At 44.2% G+C, this 25,673-nt stretch overlaps 2 protein-coding genes across 4 annotated transcripts in view; one reads left to right on the forward strand and one right to left on the reverse strand.

The window, feature by feature from the left end:
* MRPL10 (mitochondrial ribosomal protein L10) lies at window positions 1–23,245 on the reverse strand. 2 transcript variants are annotated; one of them, XM_040435281.1, is made up of 5 exons: window positions 23,140–23,245; window positions 17,894–18,069; window positions 9,023–9,187; window positions 8,799–8,943; window positions 1–262 (listed from the first exon to the last, which is right to left on the reverse strand). In XM_040435281.1, exons 1-5 carry the CDS (start codon window positions 23,177–23,179, stop codon window positions 51–53), a joined length of 738 nt encoding a protein of 245 aa, XP_040291215.1. In that variant the 5' UTR covers window positions 23,180–23,245; the 3' UTR covers window positions 1–50. The 2 variants fall into 2 exon arrangements, with proteins under 2 accessions (XP_040291215.1, XP_040291216.1); XM_040435282.1 differs by having other exon boundaries at window positions 23,075–23,185.
* Window positions 23,166–25,673, forward strand: part of LRRC46 (leucine rich repeat containing 46) — a 13,096-nt gene continuing 10,588 nt past the window's right edge. The window contains exons 1-2 of one of the 2 annotated variants that reach the window (XM_040435279.1): window positions 23,166–23,299; window positions 23,753–23,840. In XM_040435279.1, coding sequence (XP_040291213.1) covers window positions 23,290–23,299; window positions 23,753–23,840 — 98 coding nt within the window. In that variant the 5' untranslated portion in view covers window positions 23,166–23,289. The remainder of the gene's footprint in view (window positions 23,300–23,752; window positions 23,841–25,673) is intronic. The other variant, XM_040435280.1, reaches the window with a different exon arrangement.

The following is a 25,673-nucleotide window of genomic DNA, read 5'->3' on the forward strand; positions in this document are numbered from 1 at the left end:
TTCATTACATATAGTTTTATTAAGGAGTCCTATCAACATAGTAAGGTTTCTCAATTGGCCTTGGTTTCTTTGCCTTCTTCTTTGCTATGGTGCTCCAGCATGGTGCATAACTGTGCCGAATGATGAGTCAGGAGATTCGATGTCTGGGCGGTGAGCATTGTCAGCGTTCCAACAAGCTGCCCCTGCAACAACTCCTTGCTCGGCAGTTTGGAGTAGTTTATAATTCCTTGCTTGCTCAGTAGTTTGTTCTCAATACAGGCTCCTGGAGGGAAAGAAAGAAATATGTGAATCGGGCACAGTGTTTAATAAAAGGCATCTCACCTTTACATGTTTTAGTTATCCCTTTCTACCTGGCAATGGCTTTCTGTGTGGTCCTCAGAGGGTGCTACACTGCACAATGATAATGTGTTTCTAGTGAGGTGCTGCCAATGAATCAGAATGAAAGGGGTTCTCTTAGCTTGTCTAAGGCCAGGGGACCAGCCATTTCTGGCTGCTGCATGGCAGTCATTCAAATAATAATATTCCATGGTGATGGTGCAGTATGGCAGTGTATCATACCGTAATCAGACCCATAGGAGTTCAAGTCCTCTAGTAGGACTAAAGTACAAAGTAAAAAAAAAATAATAATAATAAGTTTTATTAAATTGTTTAAAAATACTTTTTAAAAAGTCAATACAAAAAACTTTTCCTCCTTTAAAAAAAAAACCTTGTTTAGATTTTTTTTATAATAAATATCATCGCATTCATAACAATCCCAAAATATAACATTATCACGATATTCAACAGGCACAGTGAACGCTACATATAAAAATAAAATTACAAAGGTGTCCCTCAAGTCTGTCATGTGACCTCTGGCATTCAGTTAACTGTCCAGATATCTAAGAGGTGAACAGAACACATGTATACAGTATATTCAGCAATATTGCCTGCAGCAGCATCTTATCATCATGTCTGCCAGTGCCAGTGTAGAAGCACATCTACCATTGTTCTCCCTGTATGTTCTCTCTTCATGTTTACAGTTAAAGGGGTTGTTGGGGTTCAGGGCCGAACCCGGATATAAGCTATTCTTTATTCTTTTACTACACGAGTGGAGCATCAGAGCATTTTCTTGCTCCGATGTTCCCCATTACCTTGCGCTGCAACGTCACCGGCACAGATTAGCGGTCTATAGCGCTATTTGCAGATAGGACGTATATAGTCAGTGGGCAGTCAGGAAGGGGTTAAAGTGCTGCATTCATGTATCAGGTGGACATCCAGTCATTTACTTAACGTTTTTGGCCAAAGGCCTTCATCAGAGTGCTAAAAATACATACAAAGAACAATCACAGTAAGACTCCATTCAGACGTCCGTATGAATGGTCCGGATCCGTTCCGCATGGGAGCGAAGTCAAACCCATTCATTTTCAATGGGGCCGGAAAAGATGCGGACAGCACACAGTGTGCTATCCACATCCTCAGTTCCGCCAAAAAAATAGAACATGTCCTATTCTTGTCCACAATAGCGGACAAGAATAGGCATTTTCTATTATAGTGCCGGCAATTTGCAGATCCGCAAAACACTTACATAGTAACATAGTACATAAGGCCGAAAAAAGACAATTGTCCATCCAGTTCGGCCTGTCATCCTACAAGTTGATCCAGAGGAAGGCAAAAAAAAAAAAAAAAAGTGAGGTAGAGGCCAATTTTCCCCACTTTAGGGGACAAAAAAATTCCTTCCCGACTCCAATTAGGCAATCAGAATAACTCCCTGGATCAACGACCCCTCTCTAGTAGCTATAGCCTGTAATATTATTACGCTCCAGAAATACATCCAAGCCCCTCTTGAACTCTTTTAGTGAACTAACCATCACCACCTCCTCAGGCAGAGAGTTCCATAGTCTCACTGCTCTTACCGTAAAGAATCCTCTTCTATGTTTGAGTACAAACCTTTCCTCCAGACGCAGAGGATGTCCCCTCGTCACAGTCACAGTCCTGGGGATAAATAGATGATGGGATAGATCTCTGTAGATCCCTGATATATTTATACATATTAATTAGATCTCCCCTCAGTCGTCTTCTTTCTAAAGTGAATAACCCTAATTTTGATAATCTTTCAGGGTACTGTAGTTGCCCCATTCCAGTTATTACTTTAGTTGCCCTCCTCTGGACCCTTTCCAGCTCTGCTATGTCTGCCTTGTTTACAGGAGCCCAGAACTGTACACAGTACTCCATGTGTGGTCTGACTAGCAATTTGTAAAGTGGTAGGACTATGTTCTTATCACGGGCATCTATGCCCCTTTTAATGCAACCCATTATCTTATTGGCCTTGGCAGCAGCTGCCTGACACTGGTTTTTGCAGCTTAGTTTGCTGTTTATTAAAATTCCTAGATCCTTTTCCATGTCAGTGTTACCCAGTGTTTACCATTTAGTATGTACGGGTGACCTGCATTATTCCTTCCCATGTGCATAACTTTACATTTGTCAGTGTTAAACCTCATCGGCCACTTATCTGCCCAAGCCTCCAATCTATCCAGATCCCTCTGTAGTAGTATACTGTCCTCTTCAGTGTTAATTACTTTACACAGTTTAGTGTCCGCTGTGAAAATTTATACTTTACTATGCAAGCCTTCTACAAGATCATTAATAAATATATTGAAGAGAATAGGGCCCAATACTGACCCCTGAGGTACTCCACTAGTGACAGTGACCCAATCTGAGTATGTACCGTAATAACCACCCTCTGTTTTCTATCACTCAGCCAGTTACTTACCCACATACAGACGTTTTCTCCCAGTCCAAGCATTCTCATTTTATAGACTAACCTTTTATGCGGTACAGTGTCAAATGCTTTGGCGAAGTCCAGATATACGAAATCCATTGATTCGCCGCTGTCAAGTCTAGAACTTACCTCCTCATAGAAACTGATTAAATTAGTTTGGCATGACCGATCCCTCATGAACCCATGCTGATATGGCGTTATTTGCTTATTTCCATTGAGATGCTCTAAGATAGCATCTCTTAGAAAACCTTCAAACAGTTTACCCACAACAGATGTTAAACTTACCGGCCTATAGTTTCCAGGCTCTGTTTTTGGACCCTTTTTGAATATTGGCACCACATTTGCCATGCGCCAATCCTGTGGGACATTCCCTGTCAGTATAGAGTCCGCAAATATCAGAAATAAGGGTCTGGCTATGACATTACTTAATTCCCTTAGGATACGGGGGTGTATGCCATCTGGTCCTGGCGATTTGTCTATTTTAATCTTTTTAGGTCGCTGTTGTACTTCTTCCTGGGTCAGACAGGACACTTTTAATGGGGAATTTATTTTTACATTCTGCATGTCATCTGACAGTTTATTTTCCTCAGTGAATACATTGGAGAAAAAAATATTTAACAGCTTTGCTTTCTCCTCGTCGCTCTCTGCGACTCCCCCCTCATTACTCTTTAAAGGGCCGACACCTTCAGATTTATACTTTTTAACATTTATATAATTGAAGAACATTTTAGGGTTAGTTTTACTAATTGATACTTGATAGGGTTAGTTTTACTAATTTACTAATTAATCTCTCGGTCTCTAGTTTGGCTGCTTTTATTAGTTTTTTACATGTTCTATTTTTTTTCCTTATAGCTTTTCAGTGCTTCCGTGCTACCCTCCTGTTTTAGTGATTTATATGCTTTCTTTTTGTCATTTATTGCTTTCTTTACAGTTCTATTTATCCACATTGGTTTCTTTTTGTTCCTTAACCTTTTATTCCCATAAGGTATGTACCTCTCACAATGAGATTTTAGGATGCTTTTAAAGATATATCATTTTGTGGCTGTATTTTTATTTTTGAGGACTTTGTCCCAGTTAGTTAGGCCTATGGCCTCTCTTAGTTGGCTAAATTTAGCTTTTTTGAAGCTTGGTATTTTTGTTCCTCCCTGTAGAAACGCTCTATGAATGATAATTGGAAGGTTATTACTTTATGGTCACTATTTCCCAGGTGTCCCCCAACCTGCACGTCTGTTGTTCTGTCAGGCCTATTGGTTAATACTAAGTCCAGTATGGCCGTCCCTCTAGTCGGGTCCTGAACCTGTTGGGAGAGGTAATTGTCTTTGGTTATTGTCAAGAACCCGTTTCCTTTATGAGATATACAAGTTTCAGTTTCTCAGTCTATATCTGGGTAGTTGAAGTGCCCCATAATAACCACCTCATTATGATATGCTGCCTTGTCTATCTCGTTTAGTAGTAGATTTTTTGTGGACTCTGGTATATTAGGTGGTTTATAGTAAACTCCTATTACTAATTTATTATTGTTTTTAGCTCCATGTATCTCTACCCACAGTGACTCCACATGTTCATGTCCCTCACTTATATCTTCTCGGACTGTGGGCTTTAGACAGGACTTTATATAAAGGCAGACCCCTCCCCCTCTCCGGTTTTGGCGATCCTTTCTAAACAGACTGTAACCCTGTACATTAACTGCCCAGTCATAGCTATCATCCAGCCATGTCTCAGTTATTCCCACTATGTCATAGTTCTCCTCACACATCACTAATTCCAGCTCTCCAGTTTTATTAGTCAGGCTTCTGGCATTAGTATACATACATTTGAGAGGTTTATGTATATTTTTTACCCTACACCTTTATTTCTGAACTGTTCTAGTCCCTCCTTCCATTCCTCCCCCAGTCCCATTACCTTGCCCCCGGTCTCTATCTGCACTATCTTCCCCTCCTATAATGTAATTTCCCTCCCCCCCCCAGTCCCTAGTTTAAACACTCCTCCAACCTTCTAGCCATCTTTCTCCCCAACACAGCTGCCCCTTCCCCATTGATGTGAAGACAGGGTGGATTTGATTTAAATCACAATTTAAATTACTAGTCAGTAAGGCTTGATTTAAATCATAGTTTTCTACATAAAGACTAATTCTTGCTGGTATAACTTAGAATATGCAAGTAGATGAAGATTTTTAGAATAACAACTTTTCATATTAGTTTGATTAGGTTGATTCTGTATTCATAGGTTTGTAGAAGTTAGGATTAAGGTCTTTTTCTCAACTCTGTTCATGTTATAACATTTTTGTTGTGAAGAAGAGGCATGTGATCTCTGCTGAGTCAAATTCAGTTTTGAGAACTGCAAAAGTAAACCAAGCATCTGTGATAATATCTTGTAGGCAGAGAAACTGCCCAATAATCTTACAAAAACCTCTGGAAGAGCATGACATTGTGAATGGACAAAGGGGGAAACTAACTCTTCTTAGGGAGAGAGCACCTTAATCAGTGTGACGAAACTTTTAGGCCATACATGCTCCTCTGGAATTCTGGGAGGGTAGAAATGCAAATGAGCTCTTAACAAGCTTTGCCTCTAATGCCACCAGATGTAAGGCAGCTATCCTATAAGTCAATATTCAGCTCTTAAAATAAGCCTTGAGACATGACTTGGATATTAAATAAGCCAGCACCTCATCTGCAGACAGCTGTTTCGGACACAGGCCTCCTACCCAGTTAAGCCAGTACTCTCTGCTCTGCACTGATGAGGGGCAATCACCCCGAAACAGCTGTCTGCAGATGAGGTGCTGGCTTATTTAATATCCAAGTCCTGTCTCAAGGCTTATTTTAAGAGCTGAATATTGACTTATAGGATAGCTGCCTTACATCGGGTAGCATTCGAGGCAAAGCTTGTTAATAGCTCATTTGCATTTCTTCCCTCCCATTGTGAATGGATTAATGGAATTTATTTACCAAAAAAATTAAACATATACAGCCTTATTCTACATAATTAAAAAATGAATCTTTATTTCATGATGGAATAACCTTTGGATGGTAATATATTTTCCTCAAAAAGCATTTTATATATATAAAAAAAAATCGATTTAAATTAAAAAATCTGATTTTCTTTAAAAATCATTGATTTTTATCCACCCTGGGTGCAGCCTGTCCCTACGATAGAGCCTGTAGCCGTTAGAGAAGTCGGCCTAGTTCTCCAGGAACCCAAACCCCTCCTTCCTACACCAGTTCTTGAGCCACTTGTTAATCTCCCTAATCTCCTGCTGCCTTTCTTGTGCGGCTCGTGGTATCGGCAGTATTTCGGAAAATACTACCTTTTGAGGTCCTTGCCCTAAGCTTTTGACCTAAATCCCTGAAATCATTTTTAAGGACTCTCCACCTACCTCTAACTTTGTCATTGGTTCCGATATGGACCATGACCGCTGGATCTTCTCCAGCCCCTCCCAGTAATCTGTCAACCCGATCTGCGATGTGTCGAATTCTAGCGCCAGGAAGACAGCACACTGTTCGGCGATCACGGTCTTTGTGACAGATTGCCCTATCTGTTCCCCTAATAATGAAGTCTCCCACTACTAGCACCTGTATGGCCTACCCTGCTCTCCTTGTTTCCTGCTTACTGGAGCTGACATTCCCCTGACTGGCAGAGGAAGTGTCCGGCTGCGGCAGTGCCGTCCCTGGACTGACATCCCCCACATCTGCCAAACATTCAAACTTGTTGGGGTGTGTCAGATAAGGGCTAGCCTCCCTGGCACTCTTCCCTCTACCCCGCTTTCTAACTGTTACCCAGCTAGCTACCTCACTTTCCTCAGCCTCCTCTCTGTCACCCTCCCCCTCATCTACGAAAAAGAGTGCTTGCTCGGTGAGAAGCAAACTCTTTTGCAAATTGTCAATGCCTCTCAGTGTTGCAACTTGCCCGTTTAGAGACTCGATTTGCGATTCCAAACGGGCAATTTGCTCACATCTTGAACAAAGATATACACCCTCGAACGGCTGTTCCAGGACTGCATACATCATGCAAGATGTGCACTGGACTGCGCTGTCAACTGTGCAACACATACTAAATGGGGATTACAACAGTAAAAAAGTAAAACAGTAAATATGAGTTAGAATTAGACCCTGTCTGCTGTAGTTGGAGGACTAGCTAGTATCAAGCCAACAACACAAAAGAAAATTATATCCAACCTTAGTTTCCTGCTCCTTGTCTTAAACTCCTTTTCTTTAACTCCACTTAATAAGAAGCCCACTTAGTACAGCAAGCCTCAGGAAGAGGCGTGTGAATGGGCCCTAATGGTTTTCAAAGTCGGACACAGTGATCATAACAAACGATTACACACTTATTATCATGATTGATATTGACATCCAGTCTCAAGGAGACATTTGCATAATACATGGTGGAAAAAGACTATAAAGTATAAGGCTTATCCTGGTATTGTTCTCTGCAGTGGAGTAAACTATGCTGAGATCTACTGAAGATATCATGAAGAAACACAACTTTGAATACTGATCTCGGCATAGTTTACTCTGCTGTGTAATTGTTTGTTATGATCACTATGTCCTACATTGAAAACCATTACTGTGATTGCTCTTTGTATGTATTGTAGCACTCTGATGAAAGCCTTTGGCCGAAAACATTCAGTAAATGACCAGATGTCCACCTAATAAATGAATACAGCACTTTAAGCAGTGGACTGCGGGAGTCTATTATTTACATATACTAGGCTGTTTTGGAGGCGGGTACTAAGCTACTTTACATAGTTCCCGCCTCCAGTAGCGCTATAGACCGCTAATCTGTGACATTGCAGTGCAAGGAAAGGGGAACATCGGACCAAGGAAATGCTCTGATGCATCACTTATGTGTAGTAAAAGAATAAATAATAGCTTATAACTGGGTTGAACCCTGAACCCCGACGACCCCTTTAACTTTATTAACTATACAGGTGTCAACAACCTGATATAAAAAAGGTATTTAAGCAACATTTTAAATACATGTAAGGCCCCATTCACACGACTGTATTTTTGGTCTGCATCCGATCTGCATTTTTTGTGGATCGCACATAGAACCTTTTATTTCTAGGAGTCTGCAAATAGAAAAACGGACAGAACCCTACGCGCTGTCCGCATCTGTATTTCCGTTCCACAAAAAATACAAAACATGTGCTATTCTTGTCCGTTTTGTTATAACAGGTCCGCAAAAAACGGATGCACATCGACTTCACATGTATGTCATCTATTGTTTAGTTTTTTTTTGGGGGGGGGGGGGGGAATCTGTGTTTTGCGGACCGCTAAATACATACAGTCGTGTGAATGCACCCTTAAATTGTATAATTTCCGATCATATAAACAAATAAAAAAAAATAAAACCTGGACTACCCCTTTTAGTATAGTCACATTAAGCTACTGAAGGCTTGATCTCTCTGGCTAATGGGGAACAATCCAACAGAGTGGTACATATCAGCCCAAGATGCAGGTTCAGAGATGAGAGAATTGATGTGTACAAATTGTATTCATTCAAAAATCAGTCTTCTAGAGCAGGCATGCTCAAGTTGCGGCCCTCCAGCTGTTGCAAAACTACAACTCCCTGCATGCCCGAACAGCCTACAGGTATCAGCCTACAGCAGGGCATTGCGAGAGATGTAATTTTACAACAGCTGGAGGGCCGCAGGTTGAGCATGCCTGTTCTACAGCAGTGTGGGGCTGGCTCCGCTGCTCAAGAAATTCTCCTCCCCTCTGATTGACAGGGTCAAGTAAGATCTTCTTACCTGGCCCTGACAGTCTCATGCCTATGCAGTTTATTGGGGTAACAGTGCAAGCAAGGGACTCTGTTCCTAATACCTGAGCAGCGCAGATGCAGACTGTGCATGTGCCGCCGCACTTCAGGCTGTACCCAAATGTAAGCGGTTACAGGTCAGGGGACATGGCTGGCCCTGTCAATCAAAGGAGAGGGGGAAGTCTGTTGAGCAGTGGGCTAGCCTCCCTGCTCAAGAAGGCCGATATATGAACCAATTTGATTATTACGAATTGATTTGCTCATTTCTATGTAAGTTACTTACCCAGAAGTTGTATTTGCGGTGCCGTCCGAATTGCTTGTAACATTTCCTTCACTTTGGCATGCGGACTCACTATCACGAAAGTATGCCCAATAAACAAGGGTAACAATCCCTGAAGGTGGGACTGGCCTAGAATCTTTCTTATGACCTGTGTGCAGATATAAACCATAAGGATTAAGCCTCCTAGTTCATTCTGTGTGATAGTGTTTTTTGTCTACCATCAATACCTGGAGCGGGAAAACCTTAATGTAGATCTCATGCTTGTGGAGTCTGTGCTTGAGATGTAAAAAATCGTTAGCTCCAATTGCATTACGCTGAAACACGGCAAACATCTTATTCTCCTGGATGACATTCTCCAACTGAGAACACAGAAACTTCTCCAGTAAGTTTTCCTGAAAGAGAAAATATTTATATGTAAGGACCGACTGCCGCCATATTATTTTTATAATAATCCACCATAGTGCACTTGGGTGGATTATAATAATTCACCCTAGATGCTGTACATCATTTTACTCCTAAATTGATCTAGGCACAGATAGTACTGCCTCCCTATCTCTATTTGAAATAGTCAAGGCACAGACAGCACTGCCTACCTGTTTCTATTTGTAAAGAGTGTAGGCACATATAGTACTGTCTACCTGTCTCTATTTGTAAATGATGTAGGCACAGATAGTACTGCCTCCCTGTCTATCCCTGTAAATGATCTAGGCACAGATGGTACTGCCTCCCTATCTATCCCTGTAAATGATCTAGGCACAGATGGTATTGCCTACCTGTCTATTCCTGCAAATGATCTAGGCACAGATAGTACTGCCTCCCTGTCTATCCCTGTAAATGATCAAGGCACAAATTGTACTGCCTACCTGGGTCTATTTGTAAACGATGACAGCACAGATAGTACTGCCTGCAGGAAAGTGGAGCTAGCCACGCAGGAGATGGCTGTCTGACTCGAGAGCTCCTGATCACAGCACTCATCAAAACCACTCTTTGGGTTCCCCGTTCGAATAAAAATGGGCAAGCCGACCAAGGAGAAATCCAGGAAGTCTCAGGGTACTCCCCGAGAGCATAAAGAGCAATCTGACATCAATAAATTCCTGCGGAAGAAACGACCCAAGATGGTGCAGGAAGCAGATAGCGCTCAAGTCCTCATGGAAGACTGACGACGGAAGCTCCTGTGCTCCGTCTAAAGCTTACAGTGACCGAGACACTACCCCTATCACCAGAGCCTTCCTAAAGGAATCCCTGGCCTCCGCATTCAAGCCTAGGTCTTGGGGTCTGGTAATGCCTGTCCATTGGGGAACCTTCCTCATTCTTACTTCACTTTTGTGTGCGTGTTTCGGTGGGTCCTCAATGTCATCTCTGTCACCCACTGAAACTCTTACACACATCCCTCCTTACAAACTTTTCCTTTAGTGCACACGCTACCACCCTTTAAGTTTTGTCATACCACTTAATGGAACTCCAATGATGACTCGCTGGGCTAACTCCCTATTTTTCACGTTGCAGTTGTCTATGCTGTGAACCGATAACTGCTCAATTTGCCTTAGCAGGTTTCATTTTGACTTCTGCTCTTTACTTGTTGTTTTACCCTTATTGTATAGGCTTTGACCTGGGATTTTAACCGCCCGGAACCCAAAATGCACTTCCAGCCGCGATGATAAAACTGGTGGGTACCACCAGCTGCCACCGCTACATACAGGTAGTGGCTGGAGCATCTCTGGCATATGAGTGCTGTGTGAATTCACACTGGCTTGGTGTACCCCACAGTTTTTCCTCCTCCCGCTAGAGAGTACTCTGACTTATTCCCCTCTTACAATAGTGATGATAATGTCTATACGCTATCTTTCCACTAGTCCATGGATTCCTCAGCAGAATCCTGTACATGGTTATTATGTTTATCGTTACTCTAGGTGGGCTATATGGGTGACCTATCCCTGTCTCTATGAGAACACTTTTGTCAACTTGTGTAAACTATACTGTTTAATATGGTCCCCCCGAAATTAGGGCACACTAATTTTGGGTGGCGATTTTAATCTGGTGCTAGACCATCCAATGGATTCCACTTCTGTGACCCCCAAACATTCTATCAACCAAATTTGCAGACTCAGGACTGCCCTGACTGCACACCAAATCTCAGATGTATGGAGACTGCTGAACCCCAGAGAAAAGGATTTTCACCTTTTACTCAGTTATACATGGATCTGACTAGCAGCTGGATTTTCTGTTCATCTCGAAATATGCCCTGGAGAGAGTGAAATCCACAAGTATCGGTCTAATCACAGTCTCCGACCATGCGCCGGTATCTCTAGAGGTTCACTTAAAAGGTATCCCCCCGAGAGCTTGGACCTGGAGGCTAAACGAAACTCGCTTAGAGAATGAACAAGATGAATTCCTCTCCGCAAATAGATAAGCCTATATTATGGGAATGCCATAAGGCTTTTGTCAGGGGGGAGCTGATAGCACTAGGTGCTTGGATACGTAAACAAAGAACTAGTAAGGTAGACTCGATCAGTTCTCAGCTCTCCACCCTAGAGAACATTAATAAACTCTCCCCTTCTGACTCCACGCACGCAGATATTGTCAAACTACGCACTCAACTAAAATATCTGCTGAACATTAAGTCAGCCAAAGCTCTCAGAGTAGTAAGTACAGATTCTATGTACATGGAGATAGAGGCTCTAAACTCCTTTCTCAAATAATAAGGTGCCAAAGGGATTCATATCACATATCAAATCCGGACAGGGACACAGCCTTACCACAACCCCTGCCATAGCAGAGGAATTTGCCAAGCTTCTACTCCTCTTTATACAATTTGCCAGTAAGAGACCCCTCACACCTTCAACAGAAGATAGACTCCTTCCTAGCCTCTGTACATGTACCCCAGCTTTCAGATTCAGAAAAGAACCAGTTATTGTCCCCAATAACCGAAAAGGAAGTCCTAGAGACCCTTTCAAGTATACCCTCTGGAAAGTGTCCAGGCCCCGACAGCCTACCCATCATCTATTACAAAAAACTTAAGAAGACCTTAATTCTGCACCTTACTGACTTGTGCAACTCCCTGTTACGGGGTAGCCCTCTCCCTCCACAGTCTCTAATGGCCCACATAACAGTCATCCCAAAGGAGGGAAAAGACCCCACTAAATGTAGTATTTACAGACCAATTTCCCTTCTTAACGCAGATATTAAGCTTTGGTCCAAAATCCTTAGTCGTCGTATTGCCAAATTTTTACCCCAATTAATTAATGAGGAGCAGGTAGGCTTTGTGAAGGGAAGGGAAGGAAAGCATAATGTTAGCAGAGTTATACATGCCATTTATTATGCAAAGAAATACAAGACTCCTTTGATACTCTTAGGTACAGATGCCGAAAATACTTTCGACACAGTCAACTGGGCCTTCATGGAAAGAGCACTGCAACATTTTGGCTTGCCCCTGCGTTCGTTTCGGCAATTTTCTCCCTTTACAGGCACCCCACTGCTAAAGTTATAACCAATGGATACCTCTCCCCCTCGATCCACATCACAAATGGCACGAGACAGGGCTGCCCTCTCTCCCCGACGCTCTTTATCCTAGCCCTAGAAATATTCCTCAGCAAGATCAGGACATCCGAGATGATAAAGGGCTTAAAAGTGGGACATAAAACTCACACATTGGCAGCCTTCGCTGAAGACCTCTTGCTGATGGAATATGGAAGTTACTGGAGGAATATGGTGAAATCTCAAATTTTAAGGTCAATTTTGAGAAATCCGAAATACAAAATATTTCCGCACCCAGGGAAGGTATAGGACAGTTGAGCTTTCTCTCCTCCTTTCAATGGCCGACAGAAGCACAGAAGCAGTTAAGTATTTGGGTATCATGATCCCTTCTGACCCATCGAAGTCTTCAAACTGAACTACCTCCCCCCCCCCCCCCCCCCCCCTTTACTAAAATAAAGAATTTTCTGAATTCCACTAAACTTCCCTACTTGTCCTGGTTGGGAAGGAAAAATCTACTGTCCACATATGTCCTCCCTCAGATTTTATACACATTGAGGTGCCTGCTCATCCCAATATCCAATAAATTCTTTTCAGATTTTCGAGGTCTCTTTTGTAACTTCCTATGGTCCAACAAAAGACCTCTAATAACACTAAGCTATTTGCTGATATAGAGAGGTCATTAATGGGAGATCAGGCTCTTCACCTCTTGTGGGTGAAACCCTGTCCTATGAGAAAGTCAACCCTACTCAGTGACCTCACCCGTAATCTAATTTACTATTGTAGTAAAACCAAGGCATTGCTAATGTACTCAGGTAAGCTATCCCCAATTGTGCCACTTTTCACTCTCCCCTACTTTTTGAGGGAGAGGAATGGAGAATGTCAAAGGTTCTGGTCAACTCTGACCGGCAGTAAGATATAAGATTTAAGGAAAGCCTCAGACCTCACGGTCTATTTAAAGTCAATCATACCACAGATACCCAAACTGCTTCTCTCCCCTCTGGCAGAGATGGGCTTAGAAGTCACATGCATGACATATAAGAAAGCTATTGCCTCTAGCTATACCGACCCAACTTGGTTAGAGAACCTTACACTACCCTTGAATTCATCACCTCCCAAGTACCTATCGTACCTCTACTCCCAACTACTCCTTGACACTAGGGGTGGGCGATATATAAACAATATACGATATTATCGTCATAAATTCCGGCCACGATATAGATTTTAGTTATATCGCGATAGATGACCACAGAGCGGTAGTGAATTGAAGAAGCTTCTCTCTCACCGCTCCGTGGCCTCCTGACTCTGCACCGCACCACAGGGCCTTGCGTTCACACATCATCAGCGCACTGGCTGACGCTGTGTGTGACGTCAGGTCCCTCCCAGTCCATGCTGGGAAGAAGACGCGGTGTGTCTCCTCCGGACTCCATAAGCCAGCCGCGCACCCTGCAGGAAAGATAAGTATATTAGCAGGGGCCCGAATCTACCGGGGGGTGGATGGCTATGGCATGGGGCTGATGGCGCTGGCTGGGGGACATGATGATGGTGGCAATGGCATGGGGCTGATGGCGCTGCCTGGGGGACATGATGATGGTGGCAGTGGCATGGGGCTGATTGCACTGGCTGGGGGTCATGATGATGGCGGCAATGGCATGGGGCTGATGGCGCTGACTGGGGGACATGGATGATGGCAAGTGGCAATGGCATGGGGCTGATGTCACTGGCTGGGGGACATGGATGATGATGGCCATGTAATTTATATACATACAGAAGAAAATAATATATCGCGATATATCGTTATATCGCACAAGTAGGCAACTCCAGAAGCACCACAGAGTACAACCGACCAGCTAGTTAGAAGACAGGAAGAAAATCTATAAACCACACCTCCAAGAGTGAGAAGCGGCTACTTATGGGGAAGGTAAATTACCAACAAGCAACACCTGAAGCAAGGGGTGTGGCATGCACCAAAACACAGACACAATAAGATCCACAAGGAACTTGTCAATTTAACCCACGTGTTGCCAGTCTCTCTGATCTCCTGGTACCTGCCACAGGAATGTCCGTGACACTACCTGTCTCTATTTGTAAATGATCAAGGCACAGATAGTACTGCATGCCAGTCTATATTTGTAAATGATCACAGCACATATAGTACTGCCTTCCTGGCTCTATTTGTAAATAATGTAGGCACAGATAGTACTGCCTACCTGTTTCTATTTGTAAATGATCAAGGCACAGATAGTACTGCCTGCCTGTCTCTTCTTTCAAATGATGTAGTTACAGATAGTACTGCCTGCCTGTCTCTTCTTTCAAATGATGTACTCACAGATAGTACTGTTTCCTTGTCTTTACATTAGTGGCGAGTGCTGCAGCCTCTCTCATTTACTTATACAACAGTAAGCACTAAAAATTGGGATTTTCTGATAGCTTGTGGGATAAATCTATGGCTACTGCAAGATGAGAATGGAATATCGGAATGTAATGGCATGTTAGGGGTGGCAATCAGAATGTAACTAAGAATTAAAGAGGACCTTTCACTAGAATAGAAAATCTAAACTAACTATACAGACATGGAGAGCGGTGCCCAGGGATCTCCCTGCACTTACTATTATACCTGGGCGCCGCTCCGTTCTCCCGCTATGCCCTCCGGTATCTTCGGTCACTAAGTTATGGTAGGCGGAGTCTGCCCTTGTTCTGCTGTAGCGCTGGCCAATTGCAGCGCAGAGCTCACAGCCTGGGAGGTTCTTTTCTCCCAGGCTGTGAGCTCTGCGCTGCGATTGGCCAGCGCTACAGCAGAACAAGGGCAGACTCCGCCTACCATAACTTAGTGACCGAAGATACCGGAGGGCATAGCGGGAGAACGGAGGAGAAAGTGGAGTGTTCCTTTAAGATATATGTATCGTGGAGACCAGGGCTGTGGAGTCGGTAGATAAATGTTCCTACTCCGACTCCTCAGTTTTATGTACTTCCGACTCCGACTCCCCGACTCCGACTCCTCTGTATTAATATGCAAATGTATTTTATACATTCCTTGAGGGAAAGAAACGCAACCTACCACAGGACTACTGGCTGGGAAGCCAACAAGTTTTTATAGCCTTAGCTAAATGACAGCAGTTTTTCCAATGGTTTACAGCTTCAGTCTTGAACTATTGGCCCTCCATTCCCTTCACTTATACAAATGTCTCACTCTCTAGTCCTGCAAAAAACATTTATTTAATCCCTTATCAGTGAGAGGCTAGGTTACACATGGACGCTGCGTTCCCTGTAAAAGCAGAACACAACACTATGGAAAGTATAAGTATTGCAGCTCCTAATTGTGCGTTTCGTGCCATATAGTGAAGCACATGAAAAGCATGCTTCTTCACGGTCACTTAACGTGTTCGTTTTGCGGTTACGTGAGGCACTGCATGCATTGGTCTTTATTCTTACAGTAGAGAAGTCATTAATTATAACTTTTTGTGAATTGGGACATTTAAACTTGCTTTTTTTTTTTTATTCCAATCTAAATTTAGTAGGAGTCGGAGTCGGTGCATTGTTTGCCGACTCCGACTCCAGGTACCCAAAATTTCCCCCGACTCCGACTCCTCGACTCCACAGCCCTGGTTGAGACTAAACTTTCCACCACTCAGCAAGGACATAATTTGGTGTACTACTTTGCTGACTGGTATTGAAATGTTACAACATGCTTCTTGTCTAAATAATTAAACATACACATCCTTACAAATGTTACTGCACATTATTATACTTGTTGGAGCAGCAGTCTGTGCTCCAGAGCTGGTCTTCCTATCGCAACAGAAGGCCCAAACCTGCAACCACCTGCAGTCAAGTAAGACGTCTGTGTACTGCACTAGTCAAGCTAGTGTGCCTTCATTGAAAGCACAGACCACTTGTGTCTATTTGCTACACAGGTAGTTCAGTGGGCATGTCTTTTCTTTGGGGATGTGTCCTTTCTTGGACAGCTCTCTTCCTGAAACGGTCCCAGCTTCTAAAAAAATATTCATTGGGTGGCAGTTGAAGGATGGAACTGAGGATGTGTGACCACCTCAGCGAGGTGGACAGAGAAATAGGGAAAACAACAAACAGCAGGTGGCGTAATATAGGTACAGTCTATTGATTAACTCGGTGGCTATCCTACATTTTTAATAACATGCAATTACAAAAATATTCGTTCATGTCTATTATTTGTGAGACAACCCCTTTAACCTAATAAATTGATAAGATATCGTTTTGAATAAACGGTGTCATTCACAAGAATTTGGTTTTCTTGGCAAGAATATGATTCTTGGTCATCATTTTAGATACAAAAGTAATTTATGTTAAATGCTAAGTCACTTTGTAAATACACTGCATTAGTTATCTGGTACTGATCCCGAATTACAACCTGCATCATAATCTATAGCTGCAGTCACAGTTCTGCAGGCTGCAGAGCTGAACTCTCTTAGAATTCCTTCTCACTGTCCTTACAGAGACTGCTTTGATGATTTGTACACTTGTATGTACAGTCTGTACAATTACCTGCCATAAATCCACAGCAGCTCAGCTAACCAGTTAGGAGGTGTGTATGATGACAGGCTTGCTGACTGTATCCAATGATGAACCGCTCTGGAATGTGGAACCAGCCCCAGACGAAGGGAAGACAAAATGCTCGTTGTGGTTGGCGTCACCCTGGCTGCATACACCATGGGTAGAGTTATTGCACTGCTACTTTGAATATGGCTTAGTGTGTTGATGTACAGGGCAGGCAGTAACGGTTTATCTTCTTGGGTTCTTTTTATACCTGGCCCAAGATAGATTTGTCTGATGGTTGAAGGTCCACTTATGTCGTGATTACTACACCCCGTCGACTTCTAGTCACCTTGCTGCAATACTATCATTTATGATTACCTAGTTATACATATACTCTTATGTGGTGTAGGACTAGCAGTGGTGACTACAGAGGAGCGCACCCGAACGTTACAGGTTCAGGTTTGGCGTTTGTGGATTCCGTTATAACGGAATTCGGAGACGGAATGCAAAATGGAAGCCTCTAAGAGGCTTTCCGGTTTGATCCGTCATAAAAGAAGTCTATGGGAATCATAACGGATCCGTCTGGTTTCTGTTATGCCGGACGGAAAACAAACAGACGGATCCGTTATGCTTGGCCATAGACTTCTATTATATGACAGAACAAAACGGAATGCCTCTTAATGGCTTCCGTTATAACGGAATTCCTACACCACCCGAACGCCGAATCTGTAAAGTTCAGGTTCGCTAAACCCTAGTGGCGACACCTTTTTCTGCTTCTCATCCTCATTTTAGGCACTGTCATTTTTTTATATTGTGTTATCAATAAAGATTTTCATATTTTTGGGGATTTTGTGGCTCATATTTCCGGTAGGTTATGGTAAAAAAATTTGAGCCCTACCAGTTACTCTACGGTCTATCTAGGTACTTTACTACGTACACTGACTGGATGCAACAGACAGAGAATGAACTGTATGGTTCCTTTTTTAGAACATAGGTTGCAACTCGAGATCAGTCCAAGATACAGAACGCAGCGAGGTGCAGGCAGCATGTTATAGAGCAGGAGGAGCGGAGCAGGTCGATATATAGCTTTACAGGAAAATATTCATTCTCATTATTACCTTGACTGTGTCGTCGGCTTCGGCCTTCGGTTTCACGCAGCTCTCACTTATAGCCGGTTTAGGTGCAATGTATTTTGTAAGTGCCAAAATCTTCTGCCTCTCAAAGTGCATGGCCTTTTTGTGACGGGTGACAGCTTTGGACTTATGGCGGACACATTGCAGGGACGGGAGCCAGGCTGAGGTAGAGGGAAAAGGCGAAAGTTCTGTCAGTATATCAAAGCGCCCAGAGGAAGCGATAAAATCAAAGAAAGGAACGAATGTTATCTCTAGAGCACACCCGTCTTCTCCGCTGTCCTCAAATGCTCCCATCTTTTCGTGTCACACTAGGAGAGCATCAATCATTTTGGCACACATACTGCACCTCTACTGGTCTGATAACCCCAAACAGACCCACGACCTGAAACAGGTTATCCCAGATAATTAAAGAGGACCTTTCACTACGATAAAAAATGTAAACTAACTATACAGACATGGAGAGCGGCGCCCAGGGATCTCCCTGCACTTACTATTATCCCTGGGCGCCGCTCCGTTCTCCCGGTATAAGGTCCGGTATCTTCAGATTTTCGGCTCAACCGGGAGGAGCCTGCTCTTGTTCTCCTGGGCGTCTCCTTCTCCCAGGCTGTAGCGCTGGCCAATCGCAGCGCTCAGCTCGAAGCCTGAGAAGGAGACGCCCAGGAAAACAAGAGCAGGCTCCTCCCGCTTGAGCCGAAAATCTGAAGATACCGGAGCCTATACCGGGAGAACGGAGCGGTGCCCAGGGATAATAGTAAGTGCATGGAGATCCCTGGGCGCCGCTCTCCATGTCTGTATGCTTAGTTTACATTTTTTCTATTGTAATGAAAGGTCCTCTTTAACCCCTTAAGGATGAAGCCTATTTGGCCTTAAAGGGCTTGTGTCACTTCAGCAAGTGGCATTTATCATGTAGAGGAAGATAATACAAGGCACTTACTAATGTATTGTGATTGTCCATATTGCCTCCTTTGCTGGCTGGATTCATTTTTCCATCGCATTATACACTGCGCGTAGCCATGGGTTACAACCAGGAGCGGTGGTCGTACTTGCACACTATAGTTTCCTATATAATTTTCCTATAGTGTGCAAACACAGCCAATGCTGCTGGATTGCAGGGCGGTCGTAACCATGGAAACGAGCAGTCTATAATGTGAGGGAAAAATGAATCCAGCCAGCAAAGGAGGCAATATGGATAATCACAATACATTAGTAAGTGCCTTGTGTTAACTTTCTCTATATGAATAATGCCAAGTGAGACAACCCCTTTAAGGACGCATTTTACAAATCTGACGTGTCACTTTATGAGGTAATAGCTTTGTAATGCTTTGACCTAGCCGAGTTGCTCTGAGGCAGTTTTTTTGTGACATTGTACTTGTTAGTGGTAAGTTTTGGTCGCTTTAGGCTACTTTCACACTTGCGCTTTCCCTTTCCGCTATTAAGATCCGTCATAGGATCTCAGTGGCGGGGGAAAACGTTTCAGTTTTGTCTCCATTCACTGTCAATGGGGACAAAACTGAACCGGACGTTATGCGTTCCATCATAGAACTGCGTTATGGCCCGTGGTAACGAAATGCATAACCCAATTCACCCTTTACCAAAATATGAAATTCGCTCATCTCTAATTATAATATAAGATATTTTATTATTCTGTAGACTGATACGATTATAGCGATACCAAATTAATTTTACTGCTTTTGAATGATAAAAATCACTTTGTTATTAAATAATCAGCTATATTTTGCCATATGCTAATATCCATAGCATTTTTATTATTCCGTCAATGTAGCGGTGTGAGGGCTTGAAAACTGCAATTCTGTCAGTGATGTTTTTATTTTCATTGGATTCACCAGGCGGTATACATTATTCGGAGGATCGATACCAATATGGCTATACCAAATTTACATCGTTTATTTCATGTTTTACTGCGTTAGCATAATACAATCCTTTTTTTTTTACATATGACTTTTTGATTAGCCTATTAGGCTTCTGTACATGGCAGACCTGGAAGCCTTTGTAAGGCCTCTGGCTACCATAGCAACCATCAGGACCCTGTGGATGAGTCATGGAGGGCCCTATGAGGGAGAGAGGGAGTTCCTTCCATCTGTAAACCCCTTAGATGCAGCGGTAACTATGGATTGTGGCCTCTAAGGGGTTAAACAGCCAGGATCGCTGCTAGCATCAATTTTGGCTACTGCACCAGGGTGTCAGCTGTATGTTACAGCTGACATGCGCTGCTGATAGCAGCAGCTCAGTTTCTGAGCCACTGCCATCACTATGACATAAATTTCTGGCAAGGTACATTGAATTAATAACTGCCATAGTGTATATTTACAGCATAGTGCACTAAGGAGTTAAAAACCTTGGACAAGCCAGTCAATATTCACCCCTTTCTGGTGCCGGTCTGGTCCTCCTGCCGCTGCTTGTATACAAACTGCAGCACTGACGTGCCAGGACAGTGATTGGCTATAGCGGTAATGTTCCACACACCTACAAGTCACTATGTACTTCATACTGTTGGTGACATACAGGTGTATGGCATGTGACCGCTGCAGCCAATCACTGTCAGCCATATACCACAGCGGATAGTGATCGGCACAACTGATACAGCCAATTACTGTCTGCTGTATACCATAGAGGATAGTGGTCGGCACATGACTGCTACAGCCAATCACTGTCAGCCATATACCACAGAGGATAGTGATCGTCTCATGACTGCTGCAGCCAATCACTGTCAGCCATATACCACAGAGGATAGTGATTGGCAAATGACTGCTGCAGCCAATCACTGTCAGCCATATACCACAGCGGATAGTGATCGGCACAAGACTGCTGCAGCCAATCACTGTCAGCCATATACCACAGAGGATAGTGATTAGCACATGACTGCTGCAGCCAATCACTGTCAGCCATATACCACAGAGGATAGTGATTAGCACATGACTGCTGCAGCCAATCACTGTCAGCCATATACCACAGAGGATAGTGATTAGCACATGACTGCTGCAGCCAATCACTGTCAGCCATATACCACAGAGGATAGTGATTGGCACGTTACTTCTGCAGTTTGTAAACAAGCAGCAGCAGGAGAACCGGACCAGCGCAGCAAAGAATGGCTCTGAAAGGGGTGCATATGACATGATTTTTTTTATTTTAGGGTACTAGAGGGCTTGTCCAGGTGTTTAAATTATCTTAGATAGGGCAGCAGTAAACAATTATTTAAGTAATTGAGTATTCTACCGAATATTTTTACGATTAATCGAGTACTCTAATAAGAAAAAATGAATTAATAGACTGTCTTCCTTTAAAAAAAACTCATCAGACCCCCTGCCATCAGTCGCCAACACCCTTCGTTCCCCCCTGTGCGATTAGCCCAAGTACATCAGTTCCCCCTAGTGCCATCACCCCCCCCCGTGCCATCAGCTCCATTCCCCGTGCCATCAGCTCTCCCCCACCCCAGTGCCATCAGCTCTCCTCCACCCGAGTCCCATCAGCTCCACTCCCCCACCCCAGTCCCATCAGCTCCACTCCCCCGGTGCCTTCAGATGTCCCCCATCCCAGTGCCATCAGCTCCCCCTCCAATGCCACCAGCTCCCCCATGTCATCAGTTGCTCACCCTCCCACTGCCATCAGCTCTTCCCCCAATACCACCAGTTCTCCCACTCCCCCTCCTAGAGATCAGTGCCCAGCCGCAGCGCCAGTGAACTAAAATGTCCTGACGATATGTGTACGTCAGGATCCAAAGCTGTGTTGTGCGAGCAGGCGGGTGACCACGGAGCACGAGTAATAGCAAGCTCTTCACTCACACTCTGTGGTCACATGGCACAAACAAATCATCTATTTGATCGTTTCGAGGATTTTTTTTGTGTTGAGTTAATCGATTAATTCGAGTAATCGTTTCAGCCCTAATCTCAGACAACCCCTTTAAAGTGTCGAACAGAAAAATTGTCCTTGCTCCCTGTAGTAACCAATCAGAACCCAGTTTTCATGTCTTAAAGGGATGGTCTAATCTGAGACATTGGTGGCATGTCGCTAGAATATGCCAACAATATCAGATAGGTGCAGGATTCACCTCTGGAACGGGACCCCTGAAGAGAGCGCATGTGCGTCCGCCCTCTATTTATTTATATGGCACTGCCAAAAATAGCTAAGTTCTGGCTCGGCTATCTCCGCTGTTCCGTGTAATTTCCGTATCGATGAAACTTCCCTACCCTCATCACTTCCCGTTGTGACGCGGCTGCACCAGACATGACGTTCCCAGCTTTGGAAGAAGGTGTGCCGCGCCGCGCACAATGACGGGGTAGGGAAATGTCACACCAGAGTTGGGGAGAAGGGGCAACCTAATGCGCTTGCGCCTTACCTCTCTGCTGGACACCGGAAGACACTGCGCATGCGCCGGGAGCCTCAGCAGCGGTTAGAGGGTAGGGAAAAATTACTGGTCAGTGATAATGGCCATTTGTTCTGTTAAATCTCCCTACCACTCACTGCGCACGCGCAGTGTCTGATCATCTGGAGCCAGCTGAGAGGTAAGGCGCAAGCGCATTAGGTGGCCCCTTCTCCCCAACTCTGGTGTGAAATTTCCCTACCCAGTCGTCGTGCGCCTGCGCGGAACACCTCCTTCCAAAGTTGGGAACGTCATGTCCGGTGCGGCCCCGTCACAACAGGAAGTGACGAGGTTAGGGAAATTTCACGGAACACCGGCATTCCCGTAGTACCCAAAGGAGCGGTGATTGCGCTTGTGCGGTGCGTTCTCCATTCATTTCTATGGGACTGCTGAAAACAGCCGAGCTCGACGGCTAGTTAGCGTAGCTATTTTTTGAATTCCCATAGAAATGAACAGAGCGTACCGCGCATGTATGGGGTGCTCTCCTTCACTTTTGGGGGCCCATTCTGGAGATGGGTGCAGGTCTCAGAGGTGAGGCCCACTCCTATCTGAATAAGATGTGACAACCCCTGTAACTGCTTATTAGAAAAATACAGGAGGCCCTGTGATTGGTTCATACAAGTGTCCTTCATGTGACTGCATGCCACCTGCAGGTGGGCACAACCAGGCACACGCGTCAATGCAGACTAGCGACTCATATGTCACCAGTGTCACCCAGGTGAGGTCACTGTGCTGCTGCACTGGCGACATTAGTGACAAATCTCATCAGGCTGCACCCCACTCATTAACCCGTGCCGCCCTTGAACCCCTGCCCCGCGGGCGCCCGACACTAATCACGTGCTCCGGATCTCACCCAGCTCCCGGGCAGCTCCTCTAACCAGGGTCGCAGCCATTTCTTCCGGAAGCGAAGAGGCGACGCACAGCCTTCTGGGAGCCGGCGGTTTCCTAGCAACGAAAGGACGCGCGTGGACGAGGAGGCAGCTCCCTACTGCTGGTATGCAAGATGGCATTGGGTGAGTGTGAAACTGTGATGGGGGCCACGGGACACCTACCGTGTGATTACCGTGTATGACACTGTGATGGGGGACACCTACCGTGTATGACACTGTGATGGGGGACACCTACCGTGTATGACACTGTGATGGGGGACACCTGCTGTGTGATTTCCGTGTATGATACTGTGATGGAGACCACAGGACACCTACCATGTGATTGCGGTGTATGACATTGTGATGGGGGACACCTACCGTGTCATTACCATGTATGACACTGTGATGGAGACCACAGGACACCTACCGTGTCATTACCATGTATGACACTGTGATGGAGACCACGGGACACCTACCGTGTCATTACCGTGTATGACACTGTGATGGGGGACACCTACCGTGTATGACACTGTGATGGGGGCCACGGGACACCTACTGTGTGATTACCGTGTATAACACTGTGATGCTTTACTATAGGGGACAGAAAGGATGGAGATTCCATACTAGAAGTCCTGGTGAGGAGGAACCTGGAGCCTTCTATACATGGAGAAACACAGGAGCTTTTGTGAGTAATAATACTAGTAAGGGCTCATATGCGAAACTATTCATTTCAATGTGGCCGCAAAAAAAAACGGAAATTACTCTGTGTGCATTTCATGTCCGCAAGTCCGTTCCGCAAAAAAAAAATAGACCATGTCCTATTGTTGTCTGTTTTGCGGACAAGGACAGGCATTGTTACAATGGATCCGCAAAAAAACACACGGATGTCATCCATTTTTTTTTTTTTTTTGCGGATCCGTGGTTTGCGGACCGCAAAATGCATACAGTCATCTGCATGAGCCCTAATTCTGTATTCTGGGTATGTTGGTGTCTGCAAATAACAGACTTATTGTATCATTTCCACCTGGTTTGTAAGATCTCTGCTTGCAGTCATCTAATAGGAATATTAACAATCTGCCCTGATCATGTAATGAACACAATGGTGCACAGCTATAGTGGAAAAGTGTATAACTTTCCATTATACAAAAAAATAATATGTTTTTACCTTTAACAGCCTCTAGTCCACATTAAAATTGGTTGTGATGTCACGATGGCTTACAGGATGGAAAACCACTTGTGATGTCATAAAAGGTTTCCTGCTGGTAGATACTTTTGATGTCACAGTGGCGCACCTAAGTAGAACCCACTTGTGATGTCACAGTCACTTACCTGACAGAAACCAACTTGTGATGTCACTGCCGATTACTTGACTAAAACCCCCTTGTGATGTCACAACAGCTAAACTCACACATACTCAGTTGTGATGTCACAGCACCGTACCTGATGTATAAACATTTGTGATGTCACAGCAGTTTATCTGACTAAACCCACTTATGATGTCACAGTAGCTTCCTGCACGGTAACAGTTGTGATGTCACGGTAGCTTACCTGGCAGAAGCCCATTTGTGATGTCACAGGAGTCCACTAAGAAGTTATGATGTAACAGGAGCTTATATATAGCCCTCATTCACTGCTGCAAAACAGACCTCCTTTACATCTCCATATTTTCCCTGTCTCACAACCCTAAATATCTTTTTAAGGCCTCGTGCACACGAACGTATTTTCTTTCCGCGTCCGTGCCGTTTTTTTTTGCGGACCGTATACGGAACCATTCATTTCAATGGGTCCACAAAAAAGACGTGTGCATTCCCTTTACGTATATCCGTATTTCCGTTCCGCAAAAAAATAGAACTTGTCCTATTATTGTCCGCATTACGGACAAGGATAGGACTGTTCTATAAGGGGCCAGCTGTTCCATTCCGCAAAATTCAGAATGCACACGGATGTCATCCATATTTTTTGCGGATCCGTTTTTTGGAGACCATAAAATACATACGTTCGTGTGCATGAGGCCTAGCACTTTTAAAAAGCTACCACTTCTCCATCACCCAGTGCCCTCACCGTCACCTCTGCTGAGGACTTTACTAGGTACTTTAAACAAAATATTGACAACATCAGAGAAAGCTTCAGCGCAGTCCCCACAACTACTGAGTCCTCTTCCCCCAAACTGTGCTTCTCCACCATTAGGCCTCTTGCACATGACCGTATGTATTTTGCGGTCTGCAAAAAACAGATCCGCAAAATATACGGATGACATCTGTGTGCATTCCGCATTTTGCAGAACAGAACAGCTGGCCCCTAATAGAACTGTACTATCCTTGTCCTATTATTGTCTATATTACGGACATGTTCTATTTTTTTGCAGAATGTAAATACGGACATACGGAAACGGAATGCACATGAAGTACCTTCCATTTTTTTGGGCGGAGCCATTGAAGTGAATGGTTCCGTATACGGTCCGCAAACATAACAGAATGGACATGGAAAGAAAATACATTCGTGTGCAAGAGGCCTTACA

The sequence above is a fragment of the Bufo bufo genome, chromosome 6 (genome assembly GCF_905171765.1).
Source record: "Bufo bufo chromosome 6, aBufBuf1.1, whole genome shotgun sequence".
Classification (NCBI taxonomy): domain Eukaryota; kingdom Metazoa; phylum Chordata; class Amphibia; order Anura; family Bufonidae; genus Bufo; species Bufo bufo.

Bases quoted from the DNA above. Each gene is read 5' to 3' on its own strand.
- MRPL10 (XM_040435281.1), bottom strand. From the start codon at position 23,179: ATGGCTGCGACCCTGGTTAGAGGAGCTGCCCGGGAGCTGG. The intron at 9,188-17,893 runs GTAATAATGAGA...TTTCTCTTTCAG, and splicing joins AAGCCGACGACACAGTCAAG to GAAAACTTACTGGAGAAGTT. The intron at 263-8,798 runs GTAAGTAACTTA...CTTTCCCTCCAG, and splicing joins ACCGCAAATACAACTTCTGG to GAGCCTGTATTGAGAACAAA.